This window comes from Chenopodium album, chromosome 10 (assembly GCF_948465745.1).
Source record: "Chenopodium album chromosome 10, dcCheAlbu1.1, whole genome shotgun sequence".
NCBI classification, from domain to species: Eukaryota; Viridiplantae; Streptophyta; class Magnoliopsida; order Caryophyllales; family Amaranthaceae; genus Chenopodium; species Chenopodium album.
In genome coordinates this window covers 62,028,980-62,052,853 of record NC_137843.1, presented here as the reverse complement: position 1 = coordinate 62,052,853, position 23,874 = coordinate 62,028,980, and the positions used below count along the sequence as shown (strand labels likewise).

General features: G+C 33.6%; 2 protein-coding genes, 1 long non-coding RNA gene and 1 pseudogene across 4 annotated transcripts; 3 read left to right on the top strand and 1 right to left on the bottom strand.

The window, feature by feature from the left end:
- The first annotated feature begins 435 nt into the window (after positions 1-435).
- Positions 436-3,583, top strand: LOC145562849 (uncharacterized). The gene is made up of 2 exons (XR_014094462.1): positions 436-615; positions 3,076-3,583. It is a non-coding gene; the product is annotated as an uncharacterized LOC145562849 (long non-coding RNA).
- Positions 3,584-4,551: 968 nt separating this feature from the next.
- On the top strand, positions 4,552-7,699 carry LOC145562847 (putative ubiquitin-like-specific protease 2B). The gene is made up of 7 exons (XM_081623257.1): positions 4,552-4,702; positions 5,987-6,233; positions 6,316-6,483; positions 6,610-6,741; positions 6,909-6,990; positions 7,091-7,201; positions 7,286-7,699. Exons 1-7 carry the CDS (start codon positions 4,648-4,650, stop codon positions 7,442-7,444), a joined length of 954 nt encoding a protein of 317 aa, XP_081479383.1. The 5' UTR covers positions 4,552-4,647; the 3' UTR covers positions 7,445-7,699.
- Positions 7,700-7,777: 78 nt separating this feature from the next.
- Positions 7,778-9,656, bottom strand: LOC145562848 (bifunctional TENA-E protein-like; annotated as a pseudogene). The gene is made up of 3 exons (XR_014094461.1): positions 9,261-9,656; positions 8,486-8,703; positions 7,778-8,248 (listed from the first exon to the last, which is right to left on the bottom strand). The product of XR_014094461.1 is annotated as a bifunctional TENA-E protein-like (transcript).
- A 9,725-nt stretch (positions 9,657-19,381) lies between these two features.
- LOC145564526 (ubiquitin-conjugating enzyme E2 32-like) lies at positions 19,382-23,607 on the top strand. The gene is made up of 5 exons (XM_081624814.1): positions 19,382-19,613; positions 21,991-22,122; positions 22,206-22,290; positions 22,709-22,872; positions 22,961-23,607. Exons 1-5 carry the CDS (start codon positions 19,500-19,502, stop codon positions 23,372-23,374), a joined length of 909 nt encoding a protein of 302 aa, XP_081480940.1. The 5' UTR covers positions 19,382-19,499; the 3' UTR covers positions 23,375-23,607.
- The last annotated feature ends 267 nt before the right edge of the window (positions 23,608-23,874 follow it).

Here is a 23,874-nt window from a genome sequence, read left to right as displayed (position 1 = left end):
ATTGTAGGCTTAGAGCTGAACTGAAATTAAACTGAATAGAACAAACTCTTAGGCCTTGTTCACTTCACCTAAAAGAATAATATTAAGTAAAAATTATTTCAGTTCAGTAAGAATAAGTTCAGTTCAGTAAAATTAATTTCAATTTAGTAAAATTCATAGAAAATCAGTAAAAATAATTTCAGTTCAACAAAATAATTTTAGTTCAATAAAATTAATTTAAGTTCAGTAAAAATAATTTAAATTCAACAAATATAATTTTATTTCATTAAAAATAATTTCAGTTTAGCAAAAATAAGATGAAGTGAACGGAGCCTTGTTGTGTTCAAACAAGTTGAAATTCGATTTTGGTGTTTTTTCGGATTGGTGTTTGACACTTGCCTACCCAACTATAAATCCAAGCAAATTTTCCAATAAAAATAAGAATTGGATAAAAAAAATTGGTTAAGTGGACCCAGTTAGATTTTCGGGAAGCATCTCCATTAGTCCTCTATAGTCTATCCTCAAATCAATCAGTCTACAATAAAGGGCTCTTACATCTCATATTCCTTCTTATCCTACAAACTACCCTTCTCATTTTCATTTCTCTTCGCCTTTCAGATCTCTCTTCAATTTCAGGTACCCACTTTTCCACTTAATCAATTTCTCCTATTAATTCTGTTTCTGCATTTTCGATTTCAATAATGCTCATATTTTTATTTATCCACCATATTTCTGGGTGATTTAAGCTTTGTTATTGTATTTTTGGTTTTGTTTTGGAAACTTTAAATATTATTTAAAGGGTCTTTGTTTGAATCTACCTATCTCTGAAATCATTTATTTTACATGAAAGTTTAATGGGTAGCTGTTAGATTAATCTTGTTAAAATGAACTTTATTCTGAAGCTCGAATCGGCTAATAGTAGTTGAATTGGATTATATGATATGTATACTAATAGTCAAAATTGTATGTTGTCAAATGTGAAAGTGTTAACGATTCGTAAATACTGTGTTACAGGACGAGTAACATGATTTTACTAGGATAGAACATACCCTTAAGATGTGCAAATGTGGAACTTTGTAGTTCTTGCTATTTGCTATTAGGATAAAAGAAGACATAGTTGATCAATGTGGATCCGCATGGTGCATCCCTTTTAAAAAAAAGCGGAAAGAACATTGCATAGAAATGTAAAGAACATTTAGTTAAAGTGAAAAGAAAATGTTATAGGATTGTAAAGAACATTGTATAGAAATGTGAGGAACATTCTTTTAAAGTGTAAAAAACATGTTATAGAATGTTAAATAATGTTTATTATCTTCATTTTCTTTGATTGTGTATATAATGTACTTTTATTTATGACATAATGTTAATTGTTTATTTTGAAATATTCTTTTAATTTTGTCATTAGATTATGTTGGTTGAATAAAAATAATGTTCATTACATTAAATTATCATTATAGGAGATCAAAAATTAGGGTCGGGCCGAGCCTTAACATAATATCTCGTGCCCAAACCCGGAAAATATAGCGGGCTTTTCGGGCTTTTTCGGGTCGGGTTTGGATTTTTAACTAAAAATACATTTTTAGGCTTGCCTAAACCCGCCTTATTTTCGAGCCGGGCTGAAGTTGACCACCTCTAATTATCATGTTCTTTATTAATATTACGAATGTTCTTTAGATATATATAAAGAACATAAAGTTTGATTTTTTTTTTTTTTTTACAATAACTATATGTTTTTTACAAAACTTTTATATGTTCATTACAATACAACTATACGTGATGTTCTTTATAAAATAGTTAGATGTTGTTTGTAAAATAATTATATGTTCTTTACTGAACAACTAAATGTTCATTCCGCCATTTTAAAAAGAAAACGGATGCACGGAGCATTGTGCATCCGCCTCCATGAAAAAATTTCAATAGTTTATCGCATTATAAGCTTAATGGGTTACTTCCCTTATTGTCATATGGTTTTACGGGGATTTTTTTTTTTTTTTTTAATCGTCGAGTGGGTATTTTTGCGTGAATCATTTGGATGATACTCTAATTCATTGATATCGGTGGTGTGCTTATTTAAGCAGGATATATACATATGGAGTAGTTGATAACTTGATACAAACGTTGCTTGAACTTATTTCCTTGGAACAGACTATTGTCGTGTTAGATTTGTTACCTTGCCTTTGGTTGTCTAGGAATGAAAATTCACAATTTTTGCTAATGTTGATAGCAAAAATCGGGTTTAAGTCACTTTTTAAGTAAGTTAAATCTCGTCTTTTGGTCATAGCTGTAACTCAGTAAGGTAGAGTGTTCTGTAGTCATGTAGAAAATTAGGATTGTGAGTTGATTATAGGTTCTCTTTTAGCCAAATGGAAAGGAAATAGTAGTGGTAAAAGATACGAAGTATATGTATTCAGTGATCTTATACTTGTTCCTTTTGGCACTCCTGGTGTATTATGGTTTTGACTTTTGATATGATTGTGGATTTCTAAATTTTGTTTATGTTGCTGATTACAAGTGATTATTTTCCTTTTGGCATTCCTGATGCATTATGTTCATACATTTGAAACTACAATCGCTTCATAATTACTTAGGCTGTAGTGTACTCCAACTTTCCTTTAAATGAGTTTAACTGTTAGATAGATTTGCCTTGGCCAGTGTCATTGATGTCTGATTGTTAATCTCTGACCTATTTGATTGCTACCTTACTATATGTGTGATTGGATGGATTGCTGAAAGTCACCTCTCTAGGGAGGAAGCGCCGATTAGATGGAGGCTTACTGCACTACTCTTAACGAAATTAGTTGTCACATTGCATAAACCCCTCACAGTAAAGCTTAAGGCATGATTTGCTGCATACTCTTTATGGAAGTAGTTGTCACATTGCATTAACCCTCACAGTGAAGGATATGGCAAGATTTACTGCACTACTCTCTTTCATCTAAGTTATTGTTGGCATATTAGAAATTCTGATAATTTACTATTGCATGAAATTTGTGAATTTTATTTTGTATTTCTAGAGAGAGAGTATTATAATTCCTCTTAATTTGGTTTATGATTGGCTCTGCTATATGCTTCTAAATAACATTATTCTTTCCTCAGGAGGATTCAGTAACATTTTATGGCTATAAAATCCTCGGGTCAAGTGGTTTCGTTGGATCTATTCAGGGAGTTGCTCATTGCTATTTCGCAGTCTGAACCTGAAAAGCTGTCTAGTTCAAGGTCACTGTATGAGCATTGTAAAGGCTTAAATGGTGCTAATAAGGTGAGGGACGAGGACATAACTGAAGAGTTAAGGTCAAAATTGATCTCGATTTCTTGTGAATTGTCTGCAGATAACATCATTCCACCATCAGTGGGCATGCAGGAGGTTTAATGTTGATGTCTTTAGGAGTCATTAGGTCTGCTGATACTCTGTAATTTGTAATTTGTTGTTGTAACATTGCCATTTTAGCAGGGATGTATGGCTCAAATGTAAACATTTTCCTGCCGTTTCATTTAGTTCTCTTCAACTCTATGGCAGTCGTGAAGTTCAAAAGCATAGAGTGATGACGTATAGACTATCACCTTTAAAAATTAAATCGAAGAAATTTGATGCCTTACTGCCAAAGCTTTTGCAATAAAAAGACCTGAAGTGGAAATTTGGAATCAAGGTAGTAACAATCAAACCCCAAAGTCGAGCTTCCATTGGATGCATTGAACTTTGAACCATCAAATTCAATCTAAAATGAGTTTGTAAAGGAAAATCCTTCAAGGCTATTACTACTTGCTTATCAACTTTATGTTTTCACAAGGAATGCTAAATAAGCAATTAAAAAAAAATTCTACATATATTACAAACTTAAGTTTTTATTCTCTTCTTTATGAACATCAAAGCACTTTTGGATTTCAAACAAGATTGTTTTTGATACACCCATTATCTCGTTAAGGTTATGCTCATTTCACTTAAATTAGAAATCTAATGTGTATCTTTTTATGGTTATTGAATGTATAAAATTGCTTTTACACCCCCTCAAGTATAACGATTGTACATGTTCCTAAAAAAAAAAAAAGCATTGATACGTGTATACTCATTTCTTGGGAGCATATGGAGTGTCATATAGTTAGTGGGCTTGAATTCGTAACCTTAAAATTACAAAGTGAATTCCTCATCAACTTCACTAAACTTACTTAGTTATATAATTTTAAATATTAATAAACAAACTTAATTGGTTAAATATTACTAATACGAGTATGATTTTTTTGCAATTATTAGAAGGATTTGAAACGAAATTCGGAGTAAAAATTTTGCAATATTGATAAAAGGGAGGAAATAATAACGTATATGCATTTTTCTCTTCCTATGGAGAAAATTCGGACTATGGATAGAAGATAGAACCAGTGAACCACTCTACGTGAACTCAACAGAGAAATGATTAAAGTCCACCACAAGTGACCTTTCAAAAAAAAAAAAAAAAGTCCACCACAAGTGAAATTACCAAAATACCCCGCTTCCATAAAACGGTTCATTTTTAAAAAAAACAAAAACGGTTCACCTTTCTCCACTTAACTTATTTATTGAAGATATATAAATAGAGTTGTGAAGTACGAAGTATTTCTCAAGTACAAATTGGCAAAATTGCATAAATTAAAGAGGGAAAAACAGTGAAAGAGTTGAGCAGAGCAATTTTTGTGATGAGACGACGAACGAGAAAGCCTCCTTCCAATGAATTCGACTTTACAATTGCTGGTATCTTTCTATTTCCTCAGCTTTCATCTTTTTGCCCAATTTTCAATTTATGTGCTACTATATTTTATTAAAAATGTATTCTTTTTGGGGTGGGTATTTAATTTTGGGTTGTTGGGGTTCGTTAAAGTTATAATTTATTATGTTTTTTAATGTTTAAATTCTGGGTTTTGATTGATTTGTTGTGACTTCTTATGTTTATGCATGATGCAGGAAATCTATAATTACATGAAAATAAATTATATTATATGAATTTCTTGAATTAAAAAAAGGTGTGAAATTGTTTTGCATTTATGAAATTGGTGTTAAATTCTTGCAAATGGGTAGTTCTCCTTGAAATTTGAGCAAGTTAGTTTGCATTTATGAAATTGATATTACTTTTTTACAGGTGAATAGGGATAGATCTGTAAAATTAAAAAGAAAATGAAAGAAAAGAAAACTCTGTTGATGTTGATTAATTCTGGTAATTCAGAGAAAGTGGTTGAAAAAAAATGTGTTTTTGTAAATATAATACTATATTTTATTTATTTTTTGTTGTTGTGATTAATTCAGGACATTTTAGGTCTTGATATCTTAAAACAATGTTATTGATAGAGATTTTTATAGAGTATCATCTTTCGGGTTTTTTTGGCAATTACTGTGTTGGAGTTTTGGACTTTGGAAGCTTAGAACAATTACCTGTTCTATAATTATACAAATAGAATTTCAAAATTGGCACTTGATATGGACTGCTTGTCCCCTTTTTACTTTCACCTTTGGATCTAAAGGTCTTAATTATGCAAATTGTCGAGATTTTTAATCATGATGTGCTCAAATTATCTAAATCTATAATCGTATTTAACCAAGAAACTGTCCTTAAAATTTTAAGCTTCAAAGTCTGTTTTTTTTAATAACTAAAGTAATGATTTTGATCAACTTATTGTTTTACTTTGTATTAGTGAATTTTAATGAGTTAGTTTAAAGATACAATGTTTTCAGCTGTGGCATTCTAGTTCTATAAAAGTTTTTGGTATATTAGGATATTATGTTTTATCTTTGATTTGATATTATTGTTTGTAATCTTTCGCACCATTTCATGTATCATTGTAAGCCTTTAATACTCTTTCATGAATATATTCAAAGCTTTTCCACATTCTCATTCTCATAACTCTATCCGATGGTAGTTTGTTACTATGATTCATTTCAAAAGTAATGCTTTACATGATATATTCAAATCTTTCGCACCATTTCATGTATCAATGATCTTTTTTTTTTTTTTTTTTTTTTTTTTTTTTTTTTTACTGGTAGGATTCTTTGGAGATAGCATATCTAAACATCGCTCCTGCTGGCTACACATAGCTGCAACTCAGTATAAAATTGAAAAGAAAATAACTTTGACAGAATTTAAGGAGATAAAGAAGAAGTTTAAGCACACTTCACCTTGTTTTCTTGATACTTGTCCCCGTGCTAAGCGCTCCAAGTTGATGGGTGGCCATCATGTTATCCCCAGGATAAGAAAGAAGCTAGACACTGAAACATTTGAGCATTACATGGAGTAAGATTAACTTCTGAATACTCCATTTATAATAATGTTTCCCTTATTTTTGGCCCATTTAGCATTCTTATTCTACTTTCAGGGTTGTTTGGAAGAGCTTTTCAGAAGAGAAGAGGATGTCATTTACATATCTTGATAGTCTGTGGTTTTCATTGTACCGAAAAGCTTCTACTAGAACTAAAGTTCTGACATGGATTAAAAAGAAAAGCATTTTCTCCAAGGACTACGTGTTTGTTCCTGTTTGTTGTTGGTAATTGCTGCTGTCTATTGAAATTTGCTGCTATACCATGCTATATCTGGGTTCTTTTCATTGACTCCATCTCTCACTTGATTTCTTCTTCTTATTCTTTTTGTATTTATTTTTTTATTTCACTAGGAGTCACTGGAGCCTCTTGATATTTGTCCACTTTGGTGATAGTTCTGACTCGAAAACTAGAACCCCATGCATGTTGCTGCTGGACTCACTTGAGAATGCAGAGCCAAAGAGACTTGAACCTGAGATTAGAAAGTATGATACTTCATTTTTGTTTCTGTAATTACTGCATTTTACTTCAAAATTTGCTCTCCCTACTTGTTTGTTCTGTTTTTCCAGAAAAGAATTCTGACCTTAATACACTTTTGGTGGTTTGCTTACCCAGTTAATCACATTACGTTCATTGGTTGTCTTTGGTTCAGGTTTGTTCAGGACATCTATAGGGTAGAGGGCAGGGAAGAAGATAGGAATGTGGTTTCTAAAATTCCTCTCCTGATACCTAAGGTGATCTTAGTCCTGATTGAAGTAAATGAACCTTGTACAGATTTATCTATATTAAGGAACAACCCTAATCTGCTTTACGCATATATGATGCCATTTTCAGGTGCCTCAACAAAGGGATGATGAGGAATGTGGAAGCTACGTTCTCTATTTCATCAACTTATTTATGCAATTTGCTCCGGAAAACTTTTGTGATTCTGATTTCCCGTACTTTGTATGTACATGAATCTTAATTCCTTCATTCTTTACTCCACGTATTTCTTTTCACCTTAAATGTAATTTTATCGTCATACTGCAGATGCAAAAAGAGTGGTTTGATCTTGAGAGCTTGGAGTATTTCCGCAACAGGCTTGAGAAGGAACTGTCTAGTAAAGTAGCTGTGAAAAGCACACACTCTTCCAGTGTATCTCAGCAGAAGCTGTGTAAAAATGATGGTGTTATATTGTTGGATGACTGACCTTCATCCTTCTCTTGATGGGTGGCTAATGTATTTTTTGTAGCATAACAAACACTAGGGAAGAACCGCAAAAGCAAACCAATCAATTTGTATATACTTAAGCTAATGCAAAAATGTGTCAGAAGCTATGTTAGTCCTCTGTATTTTTGTGCTTCTGCATCTGTAAGTGTCACAGCTTGTACATAAAACTTGGATGGATTGACAAGCTAAATCTCTAACTTTTGCAGCACAATTGTTTTATGGAGTAGCATTGTACAAGTTGACCTTGATGTATTTGTTTATACTTGTGTCAAGGTTATAAGCTGATAATATGGTAATACGATAGTATTCCTTTATATCGTATGTAACATTATCGTTGCCTGCCAAACTAGCTTTTACGAGCACTTTTCATATTAAAAAAAAGTCTTTATGATTCAAAACCAACTTTAAGCTGTAAAACATACAAGCACAACCGAAACACAATCACAAGCACGTTCTTTTAGCTCCTAATTCATCCGCCCCTCACTCATATTCCAGAACTCGACTTCTAACTCAAGAACTTGCAAGAGCATTGCTTCAGCTTTATTTTGCACATCCTGTGATCCCTTTGATACACATCGATCAGCAATCTTCTGCAGAGATTCACAATACTTGCCAAACCCTTCACTCCCTCACCTCTCACAAGCTTCTTTGAGTTCTGACGGAGTTTTGGCATCAGCTTCAAGACAGTGGGCAAAGCTCACTTGGTAAACAGCCTCAATAGCCCAGAAGGCTGTCATTGCCACTGCATAACTGACGTCTGGTTGCATCAAGCTTTCTAAAAACCTAAAGATTGAGCACGTACGTGAGCACATTACAATCAGCATAAGGTAATACTGAAAAAAAATGATTTCTGTTATGATTAATCAACTATCTTAGAAACTTTGAGTACATCCCCTAAGCTGAAAATCTGAGTCTTCATAATATCGAATTGTGTTATCTTTCTATATTCATCGATATTCTCAATTTAACCCCTGTGTTAGAGACCCGATCAGAGTATAATTAGACAGTTGAGCATGTCACCTGCAGTAATTCTGGTTTGTTTTCAGAGGAGTGATCTCACTGAGATGTACATCCCATTTTGCAGCTTCATTCTTAAACCAAGAAATTTCATCATTCAGAGAAGCCAAACCAGCTAAAATAACTTCCATATCCGATTCATCATCTGATTCGTTACAAGCTTTCACCAGAACACAAGCAACAAAAGGAACAAATTTCCTGACAAATATGTAATCCTGACCCTGAATTCGACACAGAGAAGATACATACTGAGTATTTCCGATATTGATGCCATAACATAAACACAGAAATACAGACTAACCAATGCGAACATCAGTATAAGATAAACCAGACAGTTTACAGAAACTATGATGAGGCCTTATTCTTCTCACATTGAAAAAACAGTCAAATCTGAGGGCAAGGGCGAATACAGTAATAGGGTATCTGAGTTCAATTCCTTAAATACAAACATTCTTAAGTAGAATTTGTTTAAATCTGTTCTGGGAAAATGGGATTTTCTCACCATCTAAACACATGGTTTAAACTCTAATAATATCAAAATAATCTTCAACAGAATCAATTTATGCCCAATTTCAACAAGAGTAAACCAATTCAAACCTGAATTATATAAAAAAATTACAAGTAAAAAAAATCTCTGAATATTGTAAAATGAACCACAAGCCTACATTGTTACAACTTACAAATTATTTTCTTCATGTTTAGAGGGCGATTATCTAAACAAAAAAAAAAAAAAAAGTCAAAACAGGAAGAGCTTTTAGAGACAAAGAATGGAACAAACCAGCCAGCGTTTGAAAGAGGAGAGATCAACGGAGCCATCGCGGATGGAGCGTGCGTATAAAAGCGTGGCGAGTTGCTGCAGTGTAGACTGTATCATGGTTGTTTATCCATGTTTCTATGGTTGCCATCTTTCCCCTCTCTTTCTCGCTCCTTTGACTTTACCTTTTGACCTTTTGTCTCTCTTGCTTGCTATTCAGAGATGGCAGTGTGGCAGTAGTTTAGACGTGCGCTAAGCTAGTGGCATTGGAAATTTTGTTGAAGAGTATTCGGATTTTAAGCCATTAGATGAGGCCTAATTTGACTTGGTTGGGTGGTTCGAGTCGGGTTAATTTGGGTGAAAAGGTCACTTAATAAGTAAGAAACACAAAAGTGGGTTGGGTCAATATGTTGCAGAGAGAAAAATGTTTTAAGTTAAGAGGATCAAAGAAGTTAGGTTTTAATGAAACGTTAATGAAAGAAAGTTTAGAACTAATAGTCTCATATAAAGTATATCTGTATATCTATAGGATGTATAGAAGGAAAAAAAATAGCATCACTGAAAAAGGACACTTAATCTAAACTTAATTGGAAAAAAAATTCATCCATGTCAGTGTTATGCAAAAGTAACCTATGATTGTTACATCATTAATATCTCCTAATTAGGGTCTATAACCAAATATACTACTCTCTCCGCCCTCAATTCAAAATATAATTTATCATTTGCACAAGTTAAGATAGAGAATAAAATAATATTAGTGGAACTTGGATGATTAGGTGAATATAACATAAGAAGTACAACATAATAAGATTTTGGAAAGTTAAAAGTAAATATAGAGTAATAAAATAAAATTATAAAGTTTAGTTTATAAAAATTGAACAAAGATATAGAATACTAAGGTGGAAAAAGACATTAGGAGTTTAGAGACAAGTTTTTTAAGGCCGAAACAAGAATTTTATTTAGGGACAAGGAAAATATTTATTATTAGTATGTTGGCTTGTGGTTCTTGTCTATCCCTCTCTCGCGTCTTGGTCTTATGGTTAGAATTGTAATTAATCATACAAGTATAGCTCTTACACAGAGTAATGTTCAACACATGCACTATGCCTTTCAATGGCTTACAAACAGTAAGATTAACATCAAAGAATAGATAAGAATTTAATTATAGACGGTGATAACCTATTGACAATAGTTTTTTTAAGTAAGCCAATAACTAAAATTACTGATACAGTGATCAGGGTAATAAAACGCCGGTTGACTGTAGGTAAAACGGAGTCATAATGTTTTTATAAAAGGTGAAAAAGCTAGTGCCTTTAAAGTGCACCAATTGATGCTAATTGCTAAATTGGTGTTGAAAAAAGTGTTTTTGCTGTTCGAAGATTGAAATAGGTTGGTAGATAGGTGGGTTTAATGCTGAGTAGTAATGACTGGATGGGCAACCTAAATTCAATCATATCAAAATATTAAATTCTACTATACTTAAGCGTACAATGCATTCTTTCGAGTTTCGAGGTATAGATATGCCCGAGTGTATAATAGACGCTCTTAAGACCCCTAATGTACAACCCATGTGGACCATTAGGTATCGTTGCAGAAGTTAATCTGCAAAATAAAGTGTAGTTTATGGTGATTCCCTGCTTGATATAATTAAGCTAAAAAACAAACATGATCGAGATTAATGTCCTTATTGTAGATGTATACTATAAACGCAGTCTTGTTAAGTAAATTATTGTTCGTTTTGGCAGGCAAAGTTCCGAAATCAGTGATCAACAACAGAGTCAGGATAGTTGCTAGCGACAGCATTACTAACAAAAGGCAGAGTCCTTCCACTGAACTCTAAAGATAGTGATGGTTTATAGCATCCGTCGCCAGTATTTTTACCTGTTATCGACTTTGGGCTCTATATAAGTGAAGGACAAGGCATGTGTTGTTTGTGTACAAGGGCCCTTCGCAGTTGTACAACTCTTGTTCATAGTACAAATCGCAATCCTAAAAGTTAACTAATCCAATAAACAACAAAACAAATTATGCTAAAATTTGAATGCTAGTTTTTATTGACAGGAAGTGGGGAAGGATGGTGTCAATTCTCATTTTACATTGTCTAAAAATGAAGTATTCCCTTATACTATTACCGAGGAAACGATAAAAATAGCATAAATTTGAAACAAAAACTAGTGTTTGGCCCGGGCGTTGCTCCGGGTGTTACTTTGAGTATTTTATCATTATTATTATTAAAGAGCTTGAAAGAATTTTTTTATTGTCGAAAATTATAATATTATAATAACAATAATAAATAGTTTTGAATAATTTTGCTTTTATTTCTAATATGTATTTATATATTTATGTGCATAGATGGAACAACATTAGCTTATAGCTTGGATGGTAATAAGTTGATCTTTGTTCAATGAGGTCTTGTGTTCAAACCTTATTGGATACATTTTTGGTTAACCATGATATGAAACAAAAATGTGCTAGAAGTACACGTGGCATATTGAATGATGACGTGTCATTATGCTGGTGCAAGAATGAGATACATGTGACACATTGACACTTTTAGGAACGCTTTTTAATATATAAAATAAGTATAGATGAATAATATATAGGTATATAGCTAAGTATCTCACACAGTTCTGTTTACAGCCATTTATCTCATCTTTTTTATTGCCCTCCTCGGTTGGTGCTTCCGCGATTGATGGCCGTTTCCAGTTTCCACCACCGATATGTTCTAAAGAGTGTGCCGTAGAGAGCTTGAATTATACCAAAAAAAATTCTGCCAAGGATCCTTTTCCATAAAGTAGTCGAGTGTGACACTTGGACACATACATTTGTACTCGATTCGTACCACAATTTTTGACATATCTTGCAGCTTCCACACCTGGGTGTCTAGACTGTCATTCTTGAAATTAAGGTATTACTGTACCTATACGGGCTACATGTGTGATCGGTTGTATACTTGTATTCAAAGGCATGTTGAGCCCTCCTTAGGCATTGAATCAATACTTCAATCCATCATACTCAAAACTTTACATTTCACCTCAAGTGTCAATGCCAAAACTTGGACATTTTTTTTTTCAGGCCAATACCAAAACACGGAAAATTATCACAAAATAATCGAGCATGACACTTGGACATGTACCCGAATGCGAGGAATGAATGTATCCACAAGTCACAGAGTAGAAAAACCCAGGTTTCTGAATTGGCCACGAATTTCAAAGCACTATACTCCCAAAACAGTAGCAGATGAACAACAAATCAATGAGGCAACTTCACTTGAAATCAAACACAAGAACACGAAACACTTACAAACCAAACAAAACCCACCATTGAAAATCAAGCAGGTATCGGACCCGGAGTCGACCCAACAAACCGACTCGGCGGATTCAAACTCGGCGGAGGAGCAGAAATCACCGGCATTGGAAGATCAGCAGGCGGCGGCGGAACAGGAACCACCACCGGCGCCGGCGGTGGAGGTGGCGGCGGCATTACCGGGATAGAACCCGAGCCCGAACCCGAACTTGGAGGTGGATATAGGTTCGGGTTCGGAGGCGGGCTTAAGGTTGGGTTAACGTTAGGAGGTGGGTAAAGGGATGGATTCGGGTTGGGGTTAGGAGTAGTGCTAATCAAAGGAGCTGGAATTGGATTTGGAAATTGTTGAATAGTAGGTGAACAAGAAGAATCAGAAGAAGATTCAGAGCATTTATGAGATTTTCTAAGGCCATGTTTGATGAGAGTGAAGCCCAGAATAAGGCCCATAAAAGCAAGAACAATGACAATGAAGATGAAGATCTTGGTTGCTTTACCAACATAACACATTTTGAGGAAAAATGGGAGGAGAGAGAAAATAAGTGAGTGAGGAAGAAGAAGATGGAAGAAGGATTTGGGATGTGGTGATGTGGTGTGGTTTATGGTAATTGGGTGGGGAGTGTGGTGTGGCACGTGAGTGGCATATTGACAAGTGGTGGGTTACATGTGAAATTACAGCTCAGTAAACAAACATAGCTTGGTTTTAGTAGCTTCATATGTGGCTTGCTTTTAGTAGTCTGGTACAGTAGCCTTTTAATGGCGTTGTTTCCAACTATACCTGTATTACAGGTTGAGTTGTTTTGGTCAACTCAACCATTCTGTCCGTAAAGTTAACGAATGCTTTCAGAGTGTTAGATAAAGAAATTCCTGTTCCCTTATTGATACGGAGATACGGAGTAATATTTTATTTTAAGTTTTAAAATGTTAGTCTCATTTATTTTTTAAAGTATCATTAATATTAATTTTTATCAAATTTTAAAATAAAATATTAATTTTTATCAAATTTTTCTTCAATTTGCAATAATATTTGTGCAAATTTAAGTTTTTCATATGAAATTTACTTTTTTATGTACTTTTATTACTTTCTCTCTCTAAGTTTTTGCATGTCAAATGTAAATCTACCTTTTCAATGTATTTTTACTACTTATTTATGTTTTATTAATTCCCGTAAAAATTGTCCATAAGAGACTATTAATAAGAGACGAAGGGAGTAATACGTAGTACGGAGTATATCGATTAGCACATATGAAGTACAGAGAACAAAGTAATTTTTAGAATGCATTTGTTAGTAAAATCCTTTTAAAAGTTCATTTTTGATATGGAGAAAACGACTTTATCTTTGTATTGATATTAATCACATATATATACACAATACAAAACATAACTTAACTTGCCTAAAACTCTTTATAAGATAAACTTGCCAAATCAATCAATAATCAATAAATTTATACTAAAAGCAAAACCAGAAATGACACATGTCATTTACTGGTTAAAAATTTTCCCTCCATTTTTCCTTTTTTTTTTCTTTCCAAAAACTTCAAGAAAACTATTTATAACCCATAATAATTCTTTCCCGATTGACAACAATATTCTTTCCATTATCAAAATAATACCACTATCGAAAATTCATATAATATTATCATTTTTTTTTTTTTTTGTTTCACTTTACTATTTTTGAACTTTATTTCAATTTAAAAGAGAAAATTCATTTTAGAACCTTATATATGTATATACTATTTATATTCGTATTAATATATAATAGCACAAATATTAATCAAAATTTTCATTTTTTTTTAATAAAAAAATTTATAGACCTTAAACTTTATTTTAAAAAAAAATAAATTGTATACCTTTATTTACGTAAAGTATTATTGAATTAGCATTGCAATTTGTTACAATATGAAGTTAGTAACAACCGTGCGTTGCACGGAACTTAAGCTAGTATACAATATTAACAAATACTTCCTCCGTTTTTAAGTACTTGCTCTACTTTCCTTTTACAGCCGTTTTTAAATATTTGCTCCATTTTCTTATTTGGAAACATTTAATAATAGTTGGTTCATTTCTCTCAATAAGTAGGACCAATTTTATTACTTTTAGATTCTCTCTCCTCTAATTTACCTTCCACTAATCTCACTACCTCTATATTTAATTACTTTTTCCAATTTATCCTAAAACTCAGCGCATGGAGAAATGGAGCAAGTATTTAAAAACGGAGGGAGTATAACCAAACCAACTCTTTTTTTTTTTTCAAACCAAACCAACTCTAATACAGTTGCATTTGTTTTAAAAAGTTTTGACTTAGGACCTATTCTGATTGACCGAACATAACTGATTGGAGTTGAACTGAATTAAATTGAATATTTTCTGAGAGAATGGAATTTAGATAAGAACTGAACTGAACTTTTAAAGCTGAATTGAATTGAAAATAAGCAGAAGAAAGCAGGCCCTTAGTTTTATAGATTTACATACTCCATTTTATAATTGTCTACAAAGCACTATTCTCTTCATTTCATTATAAGTATAAAGTACGTTATTGACAAGCCACTTTGTCCAGTTTTGATTTATTGCATATACTTGTTGTAATCGTCTTAGATAATAGGAGTACCCCGAATTATCCTTTTTAGTTTTATGCTACTCCCTCCGTCCCTTTTTGATAGTCATTTTTGGTAGAAAATCACGGGAATTAATAAACATAAATAAGAAGTAATAAAAGTACATTGAAAAGGTAAATTTACATTGGGTATGCAAAAAAGTAAAGAGAGAAAGTAATTAAACTACACGGGAAAGTTAAATTTGCACAAATATTTTTGCAAATGGGAGAGAATTTTTGTAAAAGAATAATGTTAATGGTACTTGAAAAAAACAAATATGACTAACACTTTACGTCACCAAAAATGACATAAGTGACTATTAAAAGGGAACGGAGGGAATAGTATTCATCGGGTGATTCGAGTCAATATCAAGGATCTAAAGAAAATAAATGAGGTGTTTTTGCACTCAGGTGCTTGATTAAGGGCATAATGATAATTTCGTCGTTAAAAAGATGATTTTCTCTGTACTCCGTATCTTGTACTCAGTGCTCGTATGATTGTTTGGGTGGGTCACCCACTTGATCACCCTACCTTAACCTTTTAAACATGGGAGATGAAAAACTGAAAACTGCTTTCTCAATTCCTAGTCCCTAGGATCACAACCAAATATTCTCATATAGTCGTATATACAATTGTTGTAAATGTTAAGAGGTGAGTAAAAAATTCTAATCTCTGAAATGGGTAATGTGAAAAATATAATATACTTTGTATAAAGATGAGATTGTATAAAAGAAGCATTTTTATTTAGCTAGTAGAGTACGGAGTAACATGCAAGGGCAATTAAGTAAATATGTAGTAACATCATAGTAACATATGTAGTACAAGTACATATTTTCAAATCTTACTCTGTATAAGTTACTGTTCCACATATCATAATTACGTTTATTTAATTTATTATAACAACTTAGGTTATATTATACTCCGTAAGCCTTAAATTCTTAATCATCTAGTTGAACGATGCGATAGTAATTCCATCGCTGTCTGATTTCACCGGATGATCCATGGAAAGTATGCGAGCATGAATAGAAGTCTGAGTGGATGTATCACTGTGGCTGGAGTTACTATTAGATTTGTTCAGCTCACTCTCAATGTTTTCCCAATTTATATTGTTGTATTTCGCAATCGGCCCACACTCCACATAAACCCGCAAATTGACAATTACAGAGTAGTATACTTGTATCTAACAATTAACACTATGTCGAACACTGTTTCAATTTTCTTTTTAAGTTGTCTTTATAAGTCTTATTTAGTTAGGTGACTTAGGTCCAAAAGTTGTGCACTATCATACCTTCTTAGCATTTATATCCCTTGGGTTGGACCAAGCGACGAGCCATCCACATTGAAGTCCACTTTTGCCTCTGCCACTATAGACCACGGCCTCCTTGATGCCATCTTGAATATTGGCTAGTATGCTGAACCCAATAGTGACACCACTAGGTATAACATCCTTGTACTTTTGAAAAAAGCTTCCGGACCACATTTTTTCGGCATGAAGGTTCACGGCTCCAGTAGTGAGATTCTTCAAGTTTCCAATGAGAGCTACTTGTTGCTGTTGCAAGTCACTGACCATCCTTGGAACGATGTCGTTTTGTGCTTGCTTCACCAACTCATCCAGAACGGCTTGATGATCTTGAGTTGAAGCCATTGCTCACGTACGTATTCTAAGCTAGTCTGCTCAATTAATAACTTGTCATCATCACTTTCTATGTTTTGATGATAATTAAAAAAAAAAAAAAAAAAAAAAAAACCCAAAAGATATACAAAACTGCCATTAAAATAAAACTACTCAGAACATTCAATGATTTATAGGACAAATAATAAGACATACATGAAAGGAGTAATATTATACCTTGGCAAGCAATGAAGAACCTCTGATCTTTACTTACTTAACTGCACAATTGCTAGAGAAGTTGGCATATTATTCGTATTTATAGACCATATATAGTGAAAAAAATGCATCCCTAAAGAATGAGATGCTTATCATCATATTGTTTATAAATTATTCGTGTATGTGTTTCAATCATGTTTATAAATTATTTTTATGGACAGTTTTGCAATAGCTACAATAAGATTGTGGCCATTATAATTGAGAAAAAAATCAACCCTTCAATTAACAAGACTTATCTTATCCGTTCATGTAGTTGACTTTTAAGATGTAAAAAAAACAATATAAAATCAGTAAATTCTTCACTTTAATTCTGAAACATCTATTTAAGATGGATCGATTTTTTTTTGATGAAATAGCTTATCTACAATATATAATTTGTTTATCTATATTTTAAGATGATTATTGTAAGATTTGTAACTTGAAAATTAAAAAACCTATCGCACTGCTTTCAATTGCTTTTACGAAGTACATTTCTCTGTTTTTGCCGGGATGATCTAATACTCTAATCACACAAGACCACATACAAACAAATACTCTAATCACACAAGACCACATACAAACACATTACACATGTATGATACTATGATCTGATGAACATTTCTTATTTTTGAATTCGTTTGGGTTTTGCAGGTATGGCGACTAGCATCCTTTTTTACTGTAAAAAAAAATAAGGAAACCGTTTTTTATGCGTAAGTGTATATGAAAGCAGTTTTTTTTTTTTTTTTTTTTTTTAAAAAAAAAAAATTAAGAAAATTGGATAAATAGACAAGATTGATCCAAAAATAAAGAGACGAGATTAAAACCAATTACAATGGCTACAATTGTAGCCATTGAAAAGCCTTCCTTATTTTTATTAGTGTTTTTTTCCCCGCTTATTTACAACTATGTCATTAGATAAGCAACATTTGTTTATTTGAAATAATAGTGGGTGCCCTCTTTAAAAAGTATGTGTTCATGAATTTTCAAATTTAGTCAAGATAAACAACTAAACAAGTGTAACAACTTCTTGATAAATACTTACTATTTCGATGTACAGACTACAAGTATTATATTTACATCTATAATTTGCTTATATATAATTGACAATGCTAGTACAATTCTCTTTTTTTACATTTAGGTTTTTTAAAAAAGATCTAAAACTTAAACACATGTCTAATTGTCTAAATGTGAATCTAGAAAGAGTAGAATCCAATTCTTGCCATTTGTATTTGATTCGTCTTTTAAATTTCAACAAGTGTCATTTCAACGAATGTATTCCTTTAGGTGTGCAGTAAGAGTGATATTCACGATTTCGCCAACAACTTTTATTGTGAAACCGTTATATAAATTGAATTGTGCATGCAATCAAGATTTTTTTTTCTTTTCTCAATTCATCATTTTGAGAGATTTATGTTATACAATGAACATTGTCAACTTCACCTTTTTTTGTTCAACTATTACATACTTTCTCCGTTTCTTTATAGTTGCAATACACTTTATCACAGTATTTAAAAAAAGTGAACCTCATATGATATAATACACTTAAATGGGGTTAAGAGCTAGTTAGAAGTATAATCAAGTGACTCATGAGCTTTAAATTAAGGTAATAGTACAACTTGCACCATATAAACCTTCTTTTTTTTTTTTTATTTAATACTGTATTACAACTATTATAACATTTTCAATTTAAGAAGATATTGCAACTATAAAGAAACGGAAAAAAATATTATATACTCCCTCTGTCCCTTTTTTACATTCTTATTTGTAAAATTACACGAGAATTAAGGAACTTGGAATAAAACAAAGAACAATAAAACAAAGTACAATGAGAATTACAAGACATTAATTGATGTCTTTGAGTAAAACAAAGATTGAATAATATTTAATGCTGCACATGTCATCAATCTTTTGAAAAGGAAAAGGATCAATTAACTTTTTTTGGTGGAAAAAAAAGGACTAATCATATTCATCTAAATTGATGCACATGGATTATGAAAATAAGAGTGAGAATTAGAAAATAAGAGTGAGAAAATAGAGAAGCATTACTTACAAAACAGAAAAATAGAGATAATTTGGGATATTAAAGACGGAGGGACTATCAATTTTTCAAAATAAAATACTAATCACATTTTCAATTAGGAAAAACAATGCAATAATCTAGAACATTGCCCGAAATGCTAGTAAATCCATTGTAAAGAGTGGAGTAGAAAATTAAGAAACCAAATCTAAATTTTCAACACAAAAAAAAAAAAAAAAAAAAAAAAAAAGTAAGACCCACATAAAAACCACCCAATGATAAAACGACACATCAGCAAACTTGTTGTTCATGACGTGTCAAGCAACTACCATACCAAAACCGTGTCATTTTCTTTCTCCTCTGTCACCCCATTAATAATTTAACATCCTCTCTCTCTTTCCTCTTAATCAACCGGAGCAAATCAAAATATCAAGCATACTCCGGCGATCTCGTCGGAAAATTCACCGGAAAACCTCTAAATTATGGCGACCACCGAAAAATACAACCTCAAGAATCCGGCTGTCAAGCGGATCCTCATGGAAGTTAAGGAGATGCAATCCAATCCTTCTGAAGATTTCATGAGTCTTCCTCTTGAGGTTTCTCTCTCCTCTTTTTCAAAAAATTTTCCTTTTATGTTTCCGATTTGATGCCTCTGATTGTTTTCTAGCTTTGTCAATTCTTCTAATCTCTATATTTCTTCGTTCTAGTTTTTTTTTTTTTTTTTTTTTTTTTTTTTTTTTTTTTTTTTTTTGTGTGTGTGTGTGTGTGTGTGTGTGTGTGTTGAATTTATTTTGAATTGTTTTTTTTGGTAATTATTGGCATTTTGTGGATCTGATTCTGGTTAATTTTGTGTTATTTCGTCTAATTGTGGATTTGTTGAGCTTGAAATTTGATCTCGATTGCATTTTCTAGGGTTTTCATTGGGAAATTTTTTGGGGACATGTTTATTTGAAACATTATTTGCTAAATTAAAATTGATTATTTGCTTATTTACGAGTAATAATTTATCTGGCAGTGAAAATATAGGTTTTTGATGGATTAGCATGATGAATTTGTTGATTTTGTGCTGAAATAGTTTGGATACATACCTAGGTTTCTGGTGTTACTTTTCAAATTTGGTAATTCCTCACTAAATTATAGAAATTGTAAATTTCCGGCAGCTTTATTTCAAAATTTCGCTGCTAAATTAACAATTAGAGTATGTATAAAGTGTTTTGTGCTCTATTAATCGATTATCATGAGTTGCCTTTTAATGTTGATATAGACTTTAGAAGAGGATTACAGAGCAAATTACGGAATATTTATCTCGTTGCCTGGGTTTGAACTTGCAATTGTATTGGAATTTAGATCTTTGGTTGCTTTAATAGGCAATCAATCAATCAATCAATCAATCAAAGCCTTAATCCCAAAAGTGGGGTCGGCTAACATGAACCAAATTTGATTATTCCGTGTAGTCATCAACATAAATCTTTCTCCTCCATCCCTTACGATCCAAAACTTCATCCTCACGTAAATCCATGCACTTCATATCCTTCCTCACTCCTTCCAACCAAGTCATCTTTGGTCTCCCTCTTCCTCGTTTAATCCCTCCATGGTCCCACTCTTCCACTCTTCGCACCGGTGCACCCTCGGGTCTCCGTCTTACATGTCCAAACCAACGCAGACGATTTTCCCTTAGTTTATCTACAATGCCCGCCACACCTACTTTCTTGCGAATAACCTCATTTCTGATTCTATCTCTTAAAGTGTTTCCACACATCCACCTTAACATGCGCATTTCCGTAACCTCCATCTTTTTAATATGCTCTTTCTTAGAAGCCCAACATTCTGTACCATAGAGCAACACTGGTCGTATGGCAGTCCTGTAGAATTTTCCCTTCAACTTTAAGGGAATGCTGCGGTCGCATAACACTCCCGTGGCCGCTCTCCATTTAAGCCACCCTGACTTAATCCTGTGGGTCACGTCTTGATCAATGTCACCATTCTTCTGGATGATCGACCCTAGGTACTTAAAACATTCACTCATGGTCAAATCCTTTCCATCCAAACTCACCACTTCATTGCGTGTCCCCCTCTGAGTGCCAAAACGACATACCAAATATTCAGTCTTACTCCGACTTAGCTTAAACCCTCTAGATTCCAACCTTTGCCTCCATTGCTCCAACTTGACATTAACCCCATCCTTAGTCTCATCCACCAAAACGATATCATCTGCGAACAGCATACACCATGGAACCTCATCTTGAATTGGTCTAGTTAATTCATCTAGAACCGTTGCAAAAAGAAAAGGGCTTAATGCAGACCCTTGATGCAATCCGATTGTAATAGGGAAATCTTTTGTCAACCCTCCGCATGTCCTCACATTTGTTGACACATCCCGATACATATCCTTAACTAGGTCTACATACCTTCGTGGGATACCTTTCTTCAACATTGCCCACCAAAGTATCTCTCTTGGCACCTTGTCATATGCCTTCTCTAAATCAATAAAGACCATATGAAGATCTTTCTTCTTTACCCTATAAAACTCCATCATTTGTCTTATCAAATGGATTGCCTCCATAGTAGATCTCCCAGGCATAAAACCAAATTGGTTATCTGAAATGCTTGTGCATGCCCTCAACCTTTGTTCAATCACCCTTTCCCACAACTTCATAGTATGGCTCATAAGCTTAATTCCTCGATAGTTAGAACAATCTTGAGCGTCTCCTTTGTTTTTATAAACCGGGACCAAGGTGCTCTTCCTCCAATCTTGTGGGATCCTTGTAGCCGTCCATATCTTGTTGAAAAGGTTTGTTAACCAATCAATACCAATCTTACCCAAACACCTCCACACCTCTATCGGTACCCCATCAGGGCCAACCGCCTTCTTAGGTTTCATCAGGGCCAACCGCCTTCTTAGGTTGCTTTAATAGGCAATTCGGAAAAAAATTTCTTGTTGATGATTGAGTTTTGATGGTCTGGTTCATTCAGGAGAACATATTTGAATGGCAATTTGCGATAAGGGGACCCCAAGATACTGAGTTTGAAGGGGGAATCTATCATGGAAGGATTCAGCTACCATCAGAGTATCCATTCAAGCCTCCTTCTTTCATGTTGTTGACGGTAATTACTTTTGCTCAATCACTTCTTACAATTTTCCTGTTCTAAACAATGTGATGATATCTGTATTCTGCGAATCTTTGCAGCCCAATGGTCGTTTTGAGACCCAGACTAAAATATGTTTGAGCATATCAAACCATCATCCAGAGCATTGGCAACCATCTTGGAGTGGTAAGCTGGACTTTGTTTGCTTCTCATATTTCAAACTCCATATTATAGCTGTAAGTTATGCTTATGTGCCATCGTTGTATGGATAGGTTTAAGTGTGCCTTTCTTTGTGTCTATGCTGCATGATTCTCAATTGCTATAGAATTTGCTGCTAGGTTAGTGTTATTTAATGCACTGTGTGAACTGTGAAGCATAGAGTTCTTGGGGCAGTGTTTGTTTTTTTTAGTTCTTAATTAGCATTTGATAGGGGAATGAACATATGTGTACTTGAGACTATGATAATGGTGGGGTTTGATCTGGCAGCTTTGGAGTGAAATTTTAAAGTTGGCTTTTGAAATAGTTAGAAGAAATAATAAGATGTGTGCATGTATTTCTCTACATTTCATGGTTAATATTCATGTTTTAATGGTGCTGGTGGCAGTTCGTACGGCGTTGGTGGCACTCATCGCTTTCATGCCAACAGCTCCTAATGGTGCTTTAGGATCTTTAGACTACAAGAAGGAAGAGCGACGTGAACTAGCTATTAAATCTCGTGAAGCATCACCAAAGTTTGGAACTCCTGACCGGCAAAAGGTGATTGATGAGGTTAGTTCTTGCTCTTCAGTGACCTGTCTCCCCTCTTATTATGCTGCATACTTGTGCTACTGAATGTTAATACCTATCGACTTAACAGATACATGAATACATGCTTAGTAAGGCTCCACCAGTTCCTGAAAACCTGAAGCAGGCTTCTGAAGAGAACGCAGGTGAAAAGGAGGCTGAAGCAGAGGGAAGTGAGAATGCTGGAAGATCAGCTAATTCTGTAGACTCTGCAAATGCAGGAGGTGAGAGAGCTGTCGAGGAACCTCAAGCAGCTGTTGACAATGCTAATGCTGTGGATCAAAGGGAAGCAGTTCCTAGACAAGTCAGAGCTGGAATTTCAAACCAACAGGTTCAACAGAGGCTCGCACCAAGGAATCCAAGGCCCAGTGATGATCGTTTTCTCACATGGGCAGCCGTGGGGTTGGCTGTTGCCATTGTTTTTCTTGTACTGAAGAAGCTTGTGAAATCCAGTGGTTATGACGCTATTTTTTTGAGCGAATCGTAGATACTAGATATGATTGATTTTGTGTGCAAAGATGGCAGGCAGATCAACAAGTGTTGCATTTGTAAGAAAATATTGAAAGTATATGGTGTAGTGTATATTGTGTAGGCCTTAATCAAGCTATTTGATTATAGCATTATCATGTAAACATTTATATTGTGACGAGGTTATACCTCGTCTGGAATAGTAGTATCCAACATTATAAAGATGCTTAGTAAACTGTGGTTTTGACCTCATTGATAAAGTTCGGTCTACTGATGGTAGACTTCAACTATACGTGGAACTTATGTAAGCAACATCCGCTGATGAAAATTGGTGTGAGCAAGCTTCTGTCTATATTTTGTTTAGAGAACCTAGTCTCATAAGTCATAACTTTGGCTTAGAACGGTCAAGGTATAGTCATAACAACATTAGACCAGAAGAAATTAAGAATTTGGGCAATGTATTACAAAGCAACATTAAATAGGGGAGACGAAAGAGGAACTTGAACCAAAAATATTGTA

Bases quoted from the DNA above. Each gene is read 5' to 3' on its own strand.
- LOC145562847 (XM_081623257.1), top strand. From the start codon at position 4,648: ATGAGACGACGAACGAGAAAGCCTCCTTCCAATGAATTCGACTTTACA. The intron at 4,703-5,986 runs GTATCTTTCTAT...TTTTACTGGTAG, and splicing joins ATTCGACTTTACAATTGCTG to GATTCTTTGGAGATAGCATA. The intron at 6,484-6,609 runs GTAATTGCTGCT...TTATTTCACTAG, and splicing joins TTTGTTCCTGTTTGTTGTTG to GAGTCACTGGAGCCTCTTGA.
- LOC145564526 (XM_081624814.1), top strand. From the start codon at position 19,500: ATGGCGACCACCGAAAAATACAACCTCAAGAATCCGGCTGTCAAGCGG. The intron at 22,123-22,205 runs GTAATTACTTTT...GAATCTTTGCAG, and splicing joins CTTCTTTCATGTTGTTGACG to CCCAATGGTCGTTTTGAGAC. The intron at 22,873-22,960 runs GTTAGTTCTTGC...TCGACTTAACAG, and splicing joins GGCAAAAGGTGATTGATGAG to ATACATGAATACATGCTTAG.